Source organism: Scomber japonicus, chromosome 8, assembly GCF_027409825.1.
Source record: "Scomber japonicus isolate fScoJap1 chromosome 8, fScoJap1.pri, whole genome shotgun sequence".
Lineage (NCBI taxonomy): Eukaryota > Metazoa > Chordata > Actinopteri > Scombriformes > Scombridae > Scomber > Scomber japonicus.
In genome coordinates this window covers 26,191,946-26,211,174 of record NC_070585.1, presented here as the reverse complement: position 1 = coordinate 26,211,174, position 19,229 = coordinate 26,191,946, and the positions used below count along the sequence as shown (strand labels likewise).

General features: G+C 40.7%; 1 protein-coding gene across 2 annotated transcripts in view; it reads right to left on the bottom strand.

Moving 5' to 3' along the window:
- Positions 1-19,229, bottom strand: part of rapgef2b (Rap guanine nucleotide exchange factor 2b) — a 109,026-nt gene that overhangs the window by 27,052 nt on the left and 62,745 nt on the right. For both annotated transcript variants that reach the window (XM_053324345.1, XM_053324344.1), the window contains exon 7: positions 819-950. In XM_053324345.1, the coding sequence (XP_053180320.1) occupies positions 819-950 (132 nt within the window). The remainder of the gene's footprint in view (positions 1-818; positions 951-19,229) is intronic.

The window sequence follows — 19,229 nt, the reverse complement described above, 5'->3', positions numbered from 1 at the left end:
AGCGTTTAAATTCTTTCCCAAAATGTGTTGCCCTACTTAATGAGACTAACCTGCATTCCCAGAGGTACATTTGTGCCTTCAAACTCAGCTGTCGCACTCAAAGAAACCATACCTCCAATTATCTACACAGACTTATAATAAGAAGATCTGATCAATAACATTAGCTCATAATTCATTTAATTAACATGTTAGTTAACATTAATATGCTGTAACAAAAACACATTGTCACACACATTGTCAATGCATGTTAACCCCAAATAATTAAAGGTATCATGTGGAGTTTTTTTGTTTGTTGTAGATTCACAGTTTCAACATTTGCAGATCTGGTTTTTAAAGAATTATAAATGTCCATCTTTTACATCCATGTTGCATATCCTTCTTTGCCATAGCAATATTTCTTGGCACGTTACAGCCATCAACTGCTGATCAGTGATATTACATGAAATGATTAGCGAATACTAAATTGCATCATTCTCATAAATGGGTTGCAAAAACAAATACATTCGGCACAGTACCTTTAAGTTGTTTCTAGCAGTATTTAAACTCATTTGGTTATACACCCATCTCTGATGTTTATAATACCTTAAAAGACAAAAGACAAACTGCTCTTTTATTGTTTGTCTGCAGTCCACAGAAAAAGCAACACATAAAATTAGCAGCAGAATGAGTTCCCTAGCTAGACTGACTTACCTACTTTGGAGAGTTTTAATCTCACGTGACCAAATTTAAGAAATGTACCGGTCAACAAATGATCACACCTACTTAATCATCAAGTGGAATCCAAGCTGGGGATCCAGTGCCAGTTGGGGAGGCCTTACCTGGTAAATGTCTGACAGGCTGCTGCTTCCAGAGTCGCTGGTGATACTACATCCTGAGTGGCTGGAGGAGACGTGGGTCACCTGTGGGTGCAAGCCGTCGGCCAGGTGAAGTCTGCTGAAGTCTGCGGGGAGCTGCACATACACACACACACACAACATACACACAGATGGTCAGTATCAGCCAGCTCAGACACCTCTGGTCACTCGCACTAACACACATGCTGACTGCCAGCCGTTTGGAAACACACTTAGGGGCATGTTGGTCTAAAAATATAATGTAGAGAAAAAGTCTTCTATTCACTTAGATATCCTTTTTTGCCTCTTTCCATTCATTTTTTTTTCATAATGACATCCTTGCCATTATCACTACTAGATAAGAGAGATTTTTGGTGAACTCAACAGTAGACTGTGCAAAGCAATTGTATATTTTGCATGTGATTTATGCCAGAATTAAAAAATATGGCTCCTTTAGTATTAATTGGACAGCAGCTTAAAAACACTCAATTTCTTTTCTTATTATGAATAAAAGGGATTTGTCTTTGTCTTTATTCCACTGCTTTGATTAAACAATATTAACGGAACAAAAAAAATATTAATTAGTCCCACTGGAAGAGCTCAACCTAACACAATTTATTATCAAAGCATGGAAAAGGCAGAAAAGGAAAGGATGATTAATTCATCTGACTTCATGAAATCTGTCAAAAACATTTCATGATGAGTTTATGGGACTGACTAAAAATGTTCCCTCCCGCAATATGCACTGAATCTTCTGTCCTGTTAAACCAGGAGTCAAAAAAGTAAAAAGTCTCATGAATATCAGAAGTGTGTACAAGTCACGAAAAAACAATACTAAAACTTTTAGCGGCATATTTTCTACATGTAAATACCAGCAGATGTCAGCTGTGTTAACTGTGCTGGAACTCCTTTAATGAACTGAGCAAACATACATCAAGGAAACACCCTGATTAAAGCACACCACTCACATAACCTACATGAACATCAGGCTGAAATGGGGGAAACCCCTCTGAGTAATTCACACGATATAGTATACAAGAAAACCCGGCTTTAATTAGCCATACTTTAAATGAACCAACCCAGTTTTTCCATGGAGATGACCCCGAAATGGAAAATACATCAGAAACCCCCCGCTGAATTTTTAGTAGGCAGAGATGAATAAAACAAAAACAAGTATATAAGTTAGTGGAGCAGTTTATTTGAAGAACATGCTGTACTCTGTGGGTGTGTGTTTGTATATGTGTGTGTGTGTGTAGTATAAATATTACGGTTTGGTTTCAAACTGAGATATTTATACTTTTAAGTACGTGTTTGATTACTGGTGCGAGTAATTCCTGGTTACTTCAACCCCTTTACAGACAAATTAGTAACACTCTCTTGGTGTATTTTATATATGTTGAATAAATATTTGATTTCAACTGTTTTTTTTAATTAAATGTACACAATACATTGTGTCATAATGAATCAAACTCATCATATCTGACCAGAATGCCACAGGGGTGAAATTATGAATTTAATCAAACTGCATAAACTGGTTCACAGGGTCTATAGATGTGAATATTTCATGACTAAATGTTTTATTTACCAATATATACTTGATATTCAGCGGGGAGACCGCTTTGAGCCGCTTGCGACTACATTTCTGGCTGTGGCAGATCATCAATATTAAATTTCTTACACCTAAAAGTCAAATGTAACTGATTTAACTAGGTTGCTGCATTCATCATCGTGCCTTCATCATGTGATACTAAGAGCTAATTCTTAACATCTTTAGAGTGAGTTTACAGTTACTTATAAGCTGTATAATGTTAAATCTGGATAGGTAACAACATGTGGAACTTCTTTTCATGTATGATGATTTTAGATGTTTGCTCTGTGCAGTTAAAACTGTTAATTATAGATAACCTCACAATTTAAGTAGAATCAATCACTGACTTTCACTAACTGCCTGTGCCAGTAAAGAAAGGTCAGACTGTGAATTTTAGAGAAGAAACTAGGTTTGCTCTAATAAATCCTGATGTAAGTGTGACATTCGACATATTTTGAAGACATTTTTCAGGCTTTTAGCTCTTCCTCTGAGCTGTAAAGGTAAAATGGTCTCTGACATACAGTATGCCGGGTGTCAGGGTCACTTGACTCAAAATCCACTTTATACAACAACACTGCCCTAAAGCGTCTTTGGAAATCTGGCTCAACAGTGACAACACTGTGAAGTCTCACTTGGATGACAAATGGAATAGACTGGATAGAAATACATCTTGGGGAGGCTGATTTGCAAGTAAATGGGTTTGAGCTGTCATGGGCTCTCCAACGTACTCTAAGAAAACGTCCGTCGTCACGGCTCCAGTGGCACTCATCTGCATTACAGCTTAATTAAAGAGTTTTGGAAATGGGAAGAAACGCGTTCTTCTGCCAGAGTGAACACCGTGGAATACTGGAAACTAGTTTTGACAAAAAGACTTCTCAATATTCTGCATTATTGGACACAGCTGCGGTAAAACTGAAGAGCTTGAAAGTGTCGCGGCAGTGAATTGATTTGGCAGAAGGTGCGGCAAGTTATCTGGGCACCTTTCTCAGCTAATGAAGATTTCCAGCATTTCTAAGAAGAAAATTAGAATATGAGATACATCTATTAAAGGAGCGTCTGCATGTGTCGGTGACGAGAGAGTGAGAGCCAGACAGTTACAGCTCCTGTGGCACTGAGGTGTGATGTGATTACACTGTGTCAAAGATTGCCATCACGTTTAATTATCTGGATGGCTGCACTAACCAAAATGGTCGACTGGAGGGGCCAGTCAGTCACTAACCCTCCCCTCAGGCTACTGTTTCCCATCCCCTTGTCTGTTTGACTTCACTCTGAACGCCTCCAGCTGACTCCCATGTTATTATTACTGGCTGGACGCTATTGTGTTAACGTGATGAATCTCTTTGTCTGTATGTAACTGCAGCCATAAAATCCTCACCACATTTATTTCTGATGAGTTTTGGGACAAAATGAGATTGTTTCAGTATATCACTCGTCTATAGAAACCTCCAAAGTGACATTATGTTGGACCATTTATATTTATTGCTGGATATCTGTTGTCAGAGTGCGTCTCCAACTTAAACTTTATGGTAATCCCGAAGGAAATTTTGTTTATACCCAGGGATCGAACACATAGATCACAAGAAAGCACTGACTGTAACAAACATGAACTATCTCCAGTCAAAATGTACAAGTAGGATTAAATATAAAAGATTAAAATATTACAGGATAAGTCTGATTATATTTTATATTTTTTCAGTCTGTATGTGCAACCAAAGCCTAATAAAAACATGTTCTTCTTTGTGCCATTAAGTGTCCCAGAAGTGATACATAAATAACCACCGGGTGCCTTAGGGTTAAAAAACACTAACTAGTGCACCAAATCTGCAAAAAATAAAAAAAAGTCCCCATCAAATGTATTTTCAACTCCCTGTTTGACTAATATTTGCTAAAAAATACAGCGCCCAGCATTTCAGGAAACGTATTTAGCCTTTGTGAATGTGAATATTTATGTGTGAGACTTGTGTTTAAAGATAAATGAGCCACAGATAGAGGATGAAACTCAGTATACAGAACATCACTAGCTTTGTCCTTTGAGAATATAGAAATAAATATTATAGATAAAACTACTACCGCCATATAAAAATCAAAGCGCGGTCTGACATCATGTAAATGCCTCAATTGTAAACATATTTTTGATTTAGGAGTCAAAGTGAACAGGGATAAATGAATTGAATATTCTCATTATTGAGAGTATAAGACTGGTCATTTGGAGTTTGTCAATATGGACTTCCAACCAGCGAGAGAGTTGAACTATATGTCAATATTAATATCCCCACTGGTTTCCACAACCAATTAGAGAGGTCCCACCTCCTCCCAACAAACCCCCTCCCCCCTTACATACACAAGCCCCTCCCCCTGGAATGAGGGATAGATAAAGGGAGGGGAGGAATGAGGGATAAAGGGAGAGGATAATAAACACTAAATCCTTTCTCTCCAGTCATTTAGGTCATCCGTCTGTCGGTCAATAAGCCAGGGTCCATTCAGTCCATAAGCATGTGGTCCATTGACCTCTTCGGCCCAATGGCATGCAAGAGACTGGGCCAAGATGGATGCCAGCACAACAATAATGACACTCGCTCATTAAGCTTCTTGCAATCAGTAGCACGATGACACGGCAATAAATATAGGGTGCTGTTAACCCCAATCGATCTGCAGGGTCTATATTAGCATGCTATTGTTTAAGTCTGTTGTCGACATGCTCGAAATCAACCGTAGCATGAAACTGTGATTCGTCTCCTACCTTACAGTAATGTAGGCCTCCTCTGTACGCCTGTGCTCCAAATTCAATACTCTCTCGCAAACAAATGAAGTGAGCTCTGCAGAACCCAGAGCCAAAAATACGTACAATCAGCTGTCACAGGAGGATTAAGCACTGCTCTAATGCTCGAGCCACAACACTCAGTTCTGCCTACATGTGAGCAGATGTGGTGCTGCTTAAATTACACTGTAGACCTAATGACCTAGATTGCTGGGTGGAAGCCCTGGGTGGAAGCGCTGGCTGGCTCTCAGTCTCTTTACCGCCTTTATATGCTGGGGGTGAATCTGTGCTACTAGACTCCATTACTAAGGTTGGCCAAGCTCTGAAATGCAACCCTCCGTGGTGTACAAAGGATGCAAGAGTCTCACAAAAAGAGCCTCATAGTTTCAGTTACGACATTCAAAATCAAATAAAGGGTTTAATAGGTTTAAATTATGCAGCAAAACACAACAACAAAATTAATTTTCCTCCAGAATTCAAGCAGCTAAGACTGCCTGAAGCCGTGCTGCTCCTTTTAAACAATCCACATGTGGTTTAAACTTTGTCTGCTTGCAAAAGAATGGAGAACTGCCAATGTTAGAAGGCTAAGAGACAGCAGGCACATCCCAGAGTTTCCCCTGACCATGGTGGCAGCTTCTCGCTTTCCTGAGCTCGCCGGATCAAGAGATTAAAACTCTTTCGGCGGGGAGTCCGATTAAATGGGCCTGATATGCTCACTGGGCTTTCCTCTCCCTAGTTACAGCTCCACCAGCCAGCACCTCACAAGTCAGCAGTTTGCTTACAGTTTTTATATTACTGACAGATAAGATTATAAAAAGGGACGTGGGTGATGAAATGCATCTATGGATCTATAACTTCACATAAAGAATAAAAGTTGCATCTTAATCTTATAACAGCCCATGATCATGAGGCTATGATGGTGATGTCATCACTGTAATAAGATGTAGTGGCTGCTATTTACTCTACATGTGTTGGGTTTCCTGCTGGGGTAATCAAATATTTGCACAATCCACTGTTAATATGCTTAAAACATAGGAAAACAACAATGGAATGAAGGGAGATAAAGAAGTGATAACAAACAAACAAACAGCGTGACAACAAAAAAAACCTAAATTGACAATTTTTACTCCTATCTTATATGAAAGGAGGAGTATCACGCTAACTTCAACACACTGAAAGACAGCCAAAGGAAAAACAAGCCAAACTAGGATTACTACACTCATGTTCCTCTATGTTTTACATAATTGCCATTTGTGCTAACTTGTCTGCTTGTTTAATCTAAATTGAGGTGCATGTGTGTTGTTAATCAAGTGTTGGCGGTAGAAATGATTACGTCCTGCCAACTCTTCTTGAATTTGAAAGATGTGCTATTTGAGGACACGTTCCTTGAGATAATTAGCAACCTTATAATAAATATTATGGTGACATTTTTAAGTATACAAAGTGTATGGCCCACTTTTGCACAGTTGCTGGAAAACCAGTCAAATCAATGCTGAAAGATCTATTTCAATGATTACTCAAATGACACAGCACATACTTACGTCTATGGATCATTAAAGAAAACAACACAGTAGAATGAAAATGCCATGAAGTATGATATCAAGGTATACTCAACATAGCATTATATGCTACACTGTAGTATGCACTAGCCTAGAAAAAATCAGAGAGTACATTACTATCCACACGTATGGTGAGATGCTTTTGGCTGACATAGAAGAGATAATGAAATCCACTCAAAATGATAAAAAACGCAAAATATCAGCAATTAAAAGTCAGGCACTATGCAAAAACGTGCAAATATATAATTTCAAAAGTAAGCATGTTGACTGCATTTGATACAAAAGAGCAACAAGAGAGATTATTGGTATCTATGTGCTACAAGCTACATAGGCCTCTCTAAAGAAACTGCACAAACTGTGGGGAGGGCGGATGAGATATGTCATCAACAATGACACATCTATGACTATTACAAGAATATTAAGGTGATTTTTCCTCTGGCATCTGTGCTCTTCAACCCAACAACCGTCCATCAGTGTGATTTACAGCCCTGCCAGTGTGTGTGTGTGTATGTGTGTGTCTGTGTATGTGTATGTGTACATGTACGTGTGTGTCCTGGCGTGTGAGTGATGCCAGCGGCGCTGACAGCCGATCAATCCGTTTACCGTTCAAGTGCAGATCAGCTCAGGCCTCGAAGTGTCTGCTTGGAGCTGCTGGCTGCTTCCAGCACCACGGACAGCGCCACCAGCAGCGGTAAATAAACCGGTGGGTCAACTAGTACAACAGCTGGTGATCACAATGAGGCAACCCCCCCTCCACACACACACACAAACAAACACTACCGAAAAATCATCTATATTCTTGTCAATGGTCGATCTAGTCGCTTTTAAAACGGCTAATTTCAGTTGCCAAAACGTTAATAGCTCCTCCAGGCTAAAAGGTGGGATAACTGAATTTAGGGCAGCTTCATCTTCAAACATGACACCACCTCCCGTCAAACCCTCCTCATCTATTTCTTGAGCTGTATTTTCTTTCTCTCTCTCTCTCTAGTGTAAATGACAGCTGGCGTGGTTAATTTCATGTGCACATCTTATAGACCTACAATATAGTATTGCTACCTAGGTGCGTCGTAAAACATAATGAGGGCAGAGACGTCGGTCGTTAAACACACACACACAGACGCGCATCTGCACCGCTGGATGTGTGTGTGTGTGTGTGTGCTTCACAAAAGGAAAAAATATATTTACAGGCCTCGACAATGCATCTTTGAATTATCACTGCCCAAATATCGGATGGTTTAACTTCATAAAAAATGCACTCCGATATATATTTTTTATAACATTTATTTTACTATTCCGCGCCAGGCCTGTAAGATCGATAGTCTCCTTAAAATGCGAGTGTGCGTGTGTCTGCTCGCAAGTGACAGCAAGCACATGGCGGCCGTTTCTAGTGCAACACACTGACACACATCGGAGGCTCGACAGGGTAATAATCAGCCTCTGATCAACCCGATCTCCGGTCCAGTCGCGTCCTTGGCCGGCCCTGCGTTCATTCATCTTGTACAAGCTCGATAGAAATCCGATGCACATCCATTATAAGGCCGGTAATCATATCTGGTGGGTCATAAATGAGGAGGGGGTGATGGAGGGAGAGAGAGAGAGTAAGAGAGAGAGAGAGAGAGAAAGTGGGGGGGCAGATGAAGAGAAAACGTTGCACGTCGATAGGCTACTTACCGGGGTTTTATCTTGTTGGCTCGGGACTCCATTGCTGTCTGAAGCTGCTAATGGTTTCATAATGAAAAAATGTTCGCTGGGCTAAAATCTAACATCCCGCACCCTCTCTATGCCACTGCATAGACCCCCATTTTCATGCAAGCCGCCTGCCCTCTCCCCTCCCTCGGCTGCACCGTCTCCCCTGGAAGGAGGCGGCGGCTTGACAGTTTTGGGAGTATCCGCTGTTCCTTGGCCTGATTAGACTCTCCAAACCAACACCAGCTCCTGCGTTTGTTCCAGCCTCCCCGCTGCCTCCCAGAGAAATATCTTAAAACCACAGAGGAGGAGGAGGAGGAGGTGGTAGTGGTGGTGGTGGAGGAATAGAGAGAGAGAAGGAGTGAGAGAGAGAAAGAAAAAAAAATCCTTTTATCCAAGCAGAGGACGAGCCAGCTTCTTCTCTCTCCGCACTTGACAATCACATCTCCAACAGGAGAACACCGGCGCGCCGATAATAACGCAGAAAACAGGAGGAGTAAAAAAAACAAGATGAGAAAAATGGCTGACAACACTTTCACTCACGTTTGCTCCCTCCGCCTGCCTTCCCTCTCTCTCTCTCTCTCTATCTCTCTTCCTCTCCTCCCTCTCCCGAAAGTAAAGCTACACACACGCAAACGCACACACACACAGACGCCTTTATGCACCATTAGATTATTTGAAGACCGAGACGCCTGCAGCCTCCACCGAGGTACTGTACGTTAAAGCCAGCGGTTTGTTTGTAACGGGAGCAGAGCAGGGGGATGTGTGTATGTGTGTCAGGGATGGAGAAGGGGAGGAGGGGAGGGGAGGGAGAGAGGGAGTGGGGGAGATGGGGGGTAGAGGGGTAAGGACCTCCTCCCTGCCTGACAGTGATGCTGTAAGAGCAGCCACTATGGCTGTGCTGCTCTGGAGGGCTTACTACACCCCCCCCCTTCCCAACAGCAGCAGACAGAGAGATGGAAAGAGGAGAAGGGCGGATGAGTAAAAAGAAAGTGAGGAGGAGAGATGAGACTGAGAGATGAGACGGAGAGATGAAATGAGATGTCATACAAAGCAAAGCGCCAGGCGAGAGATGATACACAGTGGAGTGGTGGCAGGAAGAAAAAAAAAAAGAAAAGCAAAAAAATCAAACAGTAGCGGTAGATAGATGGATGGATGATAAAGTGATAGAGAGGATGGAGAGGAGAACAGTGCGAGTAATGCCATTATCATGCTCACTTCGGCACAAGACCGCGGCTGGAGCCGGTTGGCATAGTAACGGGATGAAGGAAAGCCATTTCCTGAGCGGGGAGACAGAAACAGAGAGACAGCAGCACTTCCTCTTGAGAGGGTGAGTAAAAGAGACAGACAAGAGAGAAGAGAAAGAGTAGCATCACTTCTTGAGAGGCTAAGAAGGAGTAGAAGAGGGAGAGATAGGGGCAGGAAGATGCAGGCAGAGGAGCAATAAAAGACACACACAAAAAAGGTTCAAAATAGGCCAACAGCAGCAACACATTGAGACTGGCAGCAATGATGTCACTGTCACTGTCACTCAGCTGGAATAGCCATGGCAACTGGGTGAGCACCGGCACCCAGCCATCCAGCCCCCCTCTTCCTCACACACACACACACACACACACACACACACAAACACACACACACACCCCACTACACACCCTCCAGGGCCTTCAGTTGCTGTGGCGACGGAAGCAGCGAGACATGGTGAAAATGGAGGAGGGAGGGGAAGAGGAGGAGTGTGTGTGTGTGTGTGTGTGTGTGTGTGTGTGTGTGTGTGTGTGTGTGTGTGTGTGTGTGTAAAAAGAGAAAGAGACAATAAAGTGGCAATGGCACTTCACCTTCACTCAGCTGTACTACAATGAGCAGCAGCGTCACCGACAGCTTTGAATGCAAAATAAACAACTTGCATATACCTCTCTGCTTTGTGAGAGGAAGAGAAACACTGAGGATGCATGTGTGTGTGTGTGTGAATTATATATGTGTGAGTGTGTGTGGACAAAAATCCTCTAGAGACTGTGGATATTGGATCCGTAGATGGTGCCATTTATGAACACAGAGATGTGAGGAGGACAGCACGTCGCAGAGAACAATGGGAGGTTAAAGGCCGTCCAAGACAATAAACAGCAGACCTGCAGCAGTTCATATCAGCAGCTTAAAAAACACACAATAATAGAGCTGTCGCAATTTACACAGTGATTCTATAGCAGATGAGGCAGAACATCAAAAAGTGCCACACATCAAAGAATAAGACATGACTTCTTTTTTTAAAAATTTCTGTTACTTGTCATTTTGTTGTCATACCATGTTTGTTTTTTTTCTGGCATTTTGACAGCGTCAATCATTTTCTGTAATCTTGTTCCATTGCTGCTATTTGTTTTGTCACTTTGATGTAAAGAAAAACAGAGAGAGAACTGTTTCTTTTGGTAATATAACAAAATGTATCATCAAATCACAAAATATGAACACATAAAACTATTTAAACAGTTCCTGGTCCCAGCTCCTCAAACTAAGACAATTTGGCCTTTATTTATTTATTTATTTAATTGATAAGCTATTTATGGGGGATTTTTGGACTGCCCCCTTAGAGTCTGAATAGCACTGATACTGATATTGGATATTGCTGGACTGGGTATTGGATACCATTATCTTAATAAATAACAATTCATTGCATTTATATCTATATTCTTTTTTTGTTTTACAAAGTTAAGAAAGTAAAGTTTAAGTCAAGCCTGATGTTGCCTTAGACATAAAAAAAAATCCCAACCGCAGTTAATACTCAGTATGGGCTGATACCCAAAGTCCATGTATTTATATTCATGACACTAAAAATAGCTTTTTTGTACTAATACCCACATACATAGACTCTAAAATACAATGATACTTATTGATGATGATTAATCAATTTGAAAATAGTCAATATCAATAAGACGTTTGCTGAGGCTGGAGCTTTTTTGTCACGGTGAATAAAGAGCCTGGTCGATCTGCCTCAGACAATGCCTTGAAAGCGGCGTAGTACGTGCTGGTTTTTTGGAGCTGCTCCAGTCAAAGCAATGGGGAGGTGAGTGGGAGGCAGCGAGGAGGAGGGGGGGGAGGGCGTAGGAGACCCGGTATGACATCACCTCCTCCTGCCCTGAGCCATGATGTAATGTATCAAAACAACAAAAAAAAAGCTCAGGTGCTTTGCTGTGCAGCGCGGTTATTAATGTCTCCAACAATCGCCGCGGGGAGAGGACCGGGGCATCATTACATCACCGCGGCAACGGGGTCGCGTTTGGGGAATATCAGACCTCGCAGCCCAACCCCCCCGTTTAAAGCTTTCTAGGAACAAACAAGCCTATTAATCATTTTTTTACTGACTAATCACAAGCTAAATGTAAAAGGGAGAGAGGCAGGGGAGCATTGATCTTAGGAGGATTGTGACAGTGACGTGAAAAACGCCACTTGAGAATAACGTTAATGCACTCATGCTCAATTGCAGTGTGTACTAAATGCATGAGTGGTGTGTGTGTGGAAGGGGTGGGGGGGGGATGTGTGCCTCATCTGCCATTCGTAAACAGTCTTTGAACCCCGTGTGGCTGCAACCATTCCATACATTATAGCAGAGGCCATGTGATGGTGTTTGGCTTGCTGATGCGTAGCATTAGGGCTATAAAAACCTCATTACTGTGCTAGATGACACACCAGGCACACACAAACCACCACACACACAAACACACACACCAGCGACTGTTTCCTGGGGTTCAGATAAGGAAAAAAAAACCCAACAGATTATTACATGAAAGCCATCTGTCTTCTTTAACTCCTTAATTCAACTTTTTACACTCGAGCTCAGAAAAAACAGTGCACGTTCAAGCGTTTTGTCAGCAATTTTAGGCAAAATTAGGCAGTAAGCAATATCAGATCGTTATGCATTGCAATCACACAACAGTTTAGATTAAAAAAAACAGTTCCTCAGCACAATAACGCACAAGAAAAATGCTTTATCACATCGCTGCATTTACAGTCGGAGGCATACACACAAAGCACACAGCAGAATCTCCATGATGACAAGCTTTGTTTCATGTTAAATCACCAACTATCGTGAACTCTGTCATGTCTGTAGTGCATGTCTGAGGCTCAGTTCCTTATACAGTATTTCAGTTCCTCATTTCCTCAATTCTTAGCATTGGGAACTTTACCATTTATTTTAACCACACCGACTTGATAGCAAAAAGCAGACATGGTGTTAAGATGACAGCACAGCTCAAGCTAAAGAGTTTAGCCGATTGATCTCCAGCTGAAACTTCAACATTTCAAGACTTTTTTTTGGTTGACAGTTATTTGACATCTACAGGTTTGACAGGAGAGTTATTTGTCCACTCAGAGCTGATGTCGCTGTTGAGAATGTGATTGAAATGTGTTAAATTTAACTCTGATGGATGATGGGTGTGTGAATAATGATGATTTTTACACACTCAGAGTTAATGGACGAGGCTGGTGTAATTCCATCTTTTTCTTACAAGTCAACAAATACAATTCAAAACCAAACCAAACATTGCATTTGTCTGTCTCTCTGTACAGTCAGACTTCTTAACCCTGTCTGTGGCAATCTTTAACCACTGCTCACAAATATTTAAACACATTAAAACAAAATCCTAAATCAGTCTACTACAGCATAAAATGTTACTCAAAAAGGGGTATGTGCATTTGTTGAGGACTATTTTCATTGCGGATGAATACATTTTCACAGGTCAGAGTCTACAGCAAAACTTCAAAGGGATCTTTGTTGCAGGTCATTCCCCTCTCTCTCTCTCTCTCTCTCTCTCTCTCTCTCTCTCTCTCTGTCTCTCTCTCTCTCTGTCTCTCTCTGTCTCTCTCTGTCTCTCTCTGTCTCTCTGTCTCTCTTTCTCTCTCTCTCTCCCTGTTTACTGTCGGCCTCTATGCAAAGTACTTTCAAATAAAGGCAAAACATGCCCAAAAATAAATCTATTTCTAATCTAAAGAAAGAATAAAACTTCACCATTCACTTCCAGATGCTAAACCTGAGTTCACAACATCTTGACTTTCAGTGAATGAGCAGCTAGTTTAAACTTTAGGACAAATGGGTTTTCGTGGACGCACGCAGGAGCTATTACGGGATCAAAGTCGACATAGCCAGATTTATTGATCTGTGTCTAACCTTGTTCAGTGAATCTGTTTGTAAGTCAACAGAAGGCCACACGTAGAGAAAACACAGCTCTCCTGAATGCCAGCTCAGTGCATTAATCCTTGACATCATTCCCATTACAACGGCTCTAAATAGCATTGTTAGAATGAGAAAGATGATCTAATAAAGAGACTGTTTTCATAGCCGCCACAGCCCAAGGGATTACTTCATTTATCAAGCCGTCGTCACCTGCACGCTGCTCTGAAATTATTTGGCAGAAACCCGGGCAGCCAGGCCCCCCGTTTAAAAGATTACACTTGTAGGTTCAGGGGGGTAAACATCTGTCATGCTCCTGCAGCTGTTACAAGATGCATAAATCAAAAAAAAATGATCCAAATGAATTAAAAAGAGATGCTTTTAGAGAATGGCTGAGGAACAGTCCTGAAAGTTGCATTTGGGGTTGATCAGTAACGAGAAGTTTCCTGATTATGTTATAGACTAACTGTGGAGGGTTATGAACTGGAAGTCTGTTACTTAACAGAGACGGAGGGGGGAGGGGGGAGTGGTGGTGAGTCATTTAGAAGGTGCATGTTTCTCCTATTTTGTTCTTACTTAATTTTCATGTACTTTCCATTCCACTCTGATGTATCTAGTTTGCTAAAGAAAGAATGGAACTGATAGAAGGGCAAAAGGAAATCTTTAACTATTAAATTCAAATGCAAGAGGGAAGCTAAAGGTACATTACAAGCCACGCACCTACCAATGATGATGTTACCATATTTATTTGCTATTTAGCACTGAAGAGAAAGTACAGCTGAGGTTGATGCAGGTATTTGGTCAGAAAAAAATACCTTCAAGTGTTGAGAAAACAGGCTCCGCTCACATGGCTATTACTGTTGATTGAATTTAGCCAATAAGACCGTAAAGTACATCCAAACCAAACTGTTCATGTTGGTTATACTTCCTCAAGACACCTCACAATCCTTGGTGGAAAAAAAATTGCTCTTATTTATACGTTTTCATTTTCACAGATAAACTGACCAAATTGATGTTATCATTTGACATTTCCAGCACAACTCTGCAATTTGCACCGCCTTTCAAAAACCATACAGGATAAAATCCATCACAGAACAAGCAGAGGAACCAATTATCCCAACAGACAGTAGCCTCAAGTCACGCTGCCTTTTTCTTTCTTTTTTTTTTAACTCTTTCTACTTGTTATTTTTTATACACAGATATGAGAGTAAGACACAACTTCAGAGATTATGACAAACTGTTGAGTAAGAGAGTCCGGGGTGAATATTTCCTTGATGAGACAGGGAGTCATTATGGCAGGATTTAAAACTGCCGTTACTGTGTAATTTGTTAGAAAATGTGTTAAGTCGGATACGAATGGATCTCTGGGTGAGCAATAATGGCTTGCGTGAAATCTGATGTGTTAATTGATATCTTTTACAGCTTAATAGTTCATCCCATTGTACAACCTTATGTAATAAGATATTACCTCGAGACGTTTTTATTCTTTTTAATAATAGAAGTCAAAATTTCATCTGATTGTTGTGAATTGAACACTAAAAAATGGCACATCATTCAATCTGGTTTTATGTTTGTGTCTATTTTTAACATTAAGATGCAATCAAGGCACAGTGTAACTAACATGAAGCACGATAGTTGCACAAATGTTATTTTTAGACACACACAAACACACACAACACAACATATCTTAATCCTTATGTAGCCAGAAAAGTAGAGCACAATTGTTATTAACACCTCAAGTATCTGGTGCTGCAGCTAGCATTATCTAACACCAGCCCAACGTTGAGCAGATCAAACAATCGTGCTATCAATTGTTTGGAGAGATTTTGATCAAATTTAAAAAACAGCTTACTTTCTTATCCTGACTATGAAGGCTCATTACCATCCAAATAAATGTCACCTGTCAAGCCTTTTGAAAAATACTCAACTTTCAAAAAGGTCTTTGAATGTCAAAACTGACATGCAAAGCACATCAAATGTCAGTAAGCATGTTTCATAACACTGGTTAGAAAAAAGGAAGCAGAGCAAATAAATGAGTAGCTCGTTCACCTCGGTTGCACAAGGCACAATTTCACCTGGTTTATGGAGTATTCGCTCTCCCAAAAATACCTGTTCTATTTCCATCACAGTATAATGTTTGATATTTAGCTATAAATAACTACAAACCTAGTTCTGTTTTAGGTGTCTGTGCTTAGAAAGAGGTGTTCAACTAAATGAAACAAAGGAAGACCAACTGACTATGAAAAGGCATATTTATTGTATTATATACTATGGGGAATATCTTTCAGCATTCACTGTAACCATGCTTGACTCAAGTCATCTTCATTGTCTTTACTGGTTTCTAACGCTGGTTTAAGGCTTCTTTGCATAGTTTCAAGCCCAAATACCTTATGATGAAGGAATGCAAGAGGTGTGAAAATGACAAAAAAAAGAAAAAATGTGTGAAAAAAAAGTGTACAATAAATCGTTTTTTTTCTTTCTCCGCCGCAGTTCCTACACAATGTCTATTCAAAACTGAGGCTTTTGTATCTGTGCACAGCTGAAGCAGAGCAGGTTGTCACAAAGGACAGCTCTAAAAATAGGAGCTCAGCTTTTCCATGGACGAGAGTGGCAGGTTTGTTCTCTCCGCTCTCGCATTTCTCAGCAGGTCTGACTGCTCAACACCTTGAGCTCTGATCCTTTCAACCTCTTCCTTGCGTTCCGTTTCTGCTCAGACACCGCAGGACTCCGCGATCAAATACTGAGATATGATATATGTTAGCTCTGGTGCTATCGGGTAATAATGATACCGTGTTTATGTGCTTTATAACTCGAGCCCGCCCTGAACAAATGGTATTTAAACAGCCATGTTATGCTTGGATACATACAGTATGATTTAAAGCCATCATAATGAAACATGGAGCGCATTAACAGCACCATCAGGAGATCATTCAGCGCTCCACACCAAGACAAGACCCAACAGAACCACACCCACGCAGCAGGGATAATAATAATAATCCAAAGAGCCTAAAGACAGTCAACACCATTATCAAGCACATCAGAGAGGCACAGTGTTTGATATAGTGTGCCTCAATCAGCTTAATTGTTGCCATTATCTCCATTTACAGGCCCATAAGCTGTACCTGAATGATTGTTATCATTTCTCTGTCATCACCCAGCAGCGTGATAAGGTCCATTCTCAAACAAGCACACTCTATTTTTCCAACCTAACCGCAGATCAAAAAACAGGATAATATATATGGAAGCAGAAGATGTTGCATTTTATCAGCGCTGTTTTTTAAAAAAAAGAAAAAACCTAATTCTTGTTCCTGGTAATGTTGTGGTAATAGAATTGTAGTGTTGTGCAGGCTTCCCTCTTCGTCTTTATCAGCCTCCCATGCCAGCAAATGGAAGGTATTTATTAAGGAAGTCTACCAGCAGCTAAAGATACAACAAATGGGGAACAGACACAGATAAAAAACTACCAGCTAAAGCACAAAAAAAAAAAAAACAGACATCTTGAAGACGCAGAAAGCAGAACAGACACACACGAAAACGCACACAACAGATAATATTGTTAATAGATACAGTACCTGAGGTTTATTGCATTCCTGGGAGCCAGGTTAAGGAGAGAGCCATGAAAAGAAGCAGAGGAAATGAAAGTTATCAAACATGCCACTTGCCAGTCGAGTATGTGAGAAACAGCGGGTGAAGCTTCACTGACATGTTAAAATGCAGCGTTCTGTACCAAACTGAGAAAAAAAAATGTTAGGAAGTCACTGAATGTAGGCTGTAGCTGTGTGTCACTGCATCCTAAAATCTGATTTAAAAAAGGTGTAATTTTTCACCCTGTAAGAATGACATTTCTGATAAGTTTCTGTCTTTGATGCTTCGTCTTTTTCTCTCCTGTATCATGTAGCCTTTAAAAACAAGTGACACTGTCCTTCCTATGGTGAGGCAGACAATGTCACTCTTTTCAATGTTCAAGAAACATCCTAATAGACGAATATTTGTACTGAAAACAAAGATGGCAGAATCTTTTCTTATTGTTGTAGGACTCAGCAGATTTATTCATTTTCAAGGTGAAAACTTTCTCAGCGCTCTTAACTGAGGACAGGTGGGTAACACAGACATGAGCATTATTATTCATGCTTGAACCGAACATCTTTCTATTGTAGCGTGCCTGCAGATTACTGAAGAGATCACTTCAACTTTTGAACCTCCTCATTGCCACTTCAGGACATTTTCAAACTCGAATCAGACAATAAGTGGCCAATTAAACCATGCGATGTGCAGCGTTTCTGTAAAAATCACTACATCTTTGCCAAATTAACTTGGTATAATTACATCTCACACATGAGAGCATGGTGGAGAAAGCTTAAAGCCTCTATCTCATTAAAACTGTTCTGTTACACAGACAAAGTCAGATACCATTCACATCCTGTCTCTGATTTAGGGGAAATAATTGCAATCTGTCAGACCAGTGAAATTTAGAACACAGATAGTTGGTTTTTCCACTGTTGTTTTTGTACAGATTAAACAAACACAATATAAAGTCATGGTGAACTTTGCTGCTGAGTGGATATTTGGTTGTTTTCAGTCTTTGTGCTAAGCTAAGCTAACTGGCCGGTGGCTGTAGCTTCATACTGAACAGCCTAATATGAGAGCGCTCATAAATCCTCTCGACTAATGCTTGGTAAGAAAGCCAATATGCATATTTCCCAAAATGTTGAAACTATTCCTCTTTAAAAAAAAAAGTAATCTGTCAATAAAATATCAGCTCTTGTGGATTAAAAATTACAGTGTTTTAAGCAAAAGCAAATCTTTCAGCCCTATTAAGAGGTATGTTAATGTAATAAAATAAAGAAGGATGGAAGTTTATCTGATGGAAGGTGAAAAGTAACTGCCCTGCACTCACAGCCACCCACAGCCACCCACAGCCCTGTGGCACATGATTTAAAATGAATTTTAGAAGCCTGTGCACACATTAGTTCCCTCAGACTGTTACTATCAGGACCTCTCAAACAGAAATACCCATCATCAAATAAAGAAATCTGTGCAATAATCTACAGTGTATTTTAAAGTAATTAAACGTAGTTGCTAGATGAGGGAGCAATGTCACTGTCAAGGACAATTCCGACAGAGCCCATGATTGCTGATGGACATGTTGGCTGTGTGGGGATTAAACCTGTGACCTTCTGATTACAGGGCGGCCTCGCTAACCACCAGGACACCCGGGTGGAGGAAAGAGTAAAAGGAGTATTGATTGTCTGCCTCATGCTGCTTGTATAATTATAGAACAGCTGTTTGGGCATTTGGATGCTCTACTGGCCACTGAGTAAACCCAGAGGAGGAATATTACTCATCTGCTTAGGAGAGTTCAGGGTGTCTGGAGGTAAGGAGGAGCGCAGGAGAAGAGAGTTTAAAGAGAAAAGAGAGAAGGAAATGAAGACAATGGGTAAAGGAGATAGTGGAAATTGTAATTGATAAAATTGTGAGTTTAGCGTTTGATGGCAGCCACAACATTTCATTTCGAAAAGAGCTACAGAGAGAATCTACACAAAGACCTTAAAGTGAGTGGCTGAGAGAGAGATCAGAGAGAAAATCTGTGTGTATGTGTGTGTGTGTGTGTGTGTGTGTGTGTCAGGTCACCAGCACAAATGGCTGT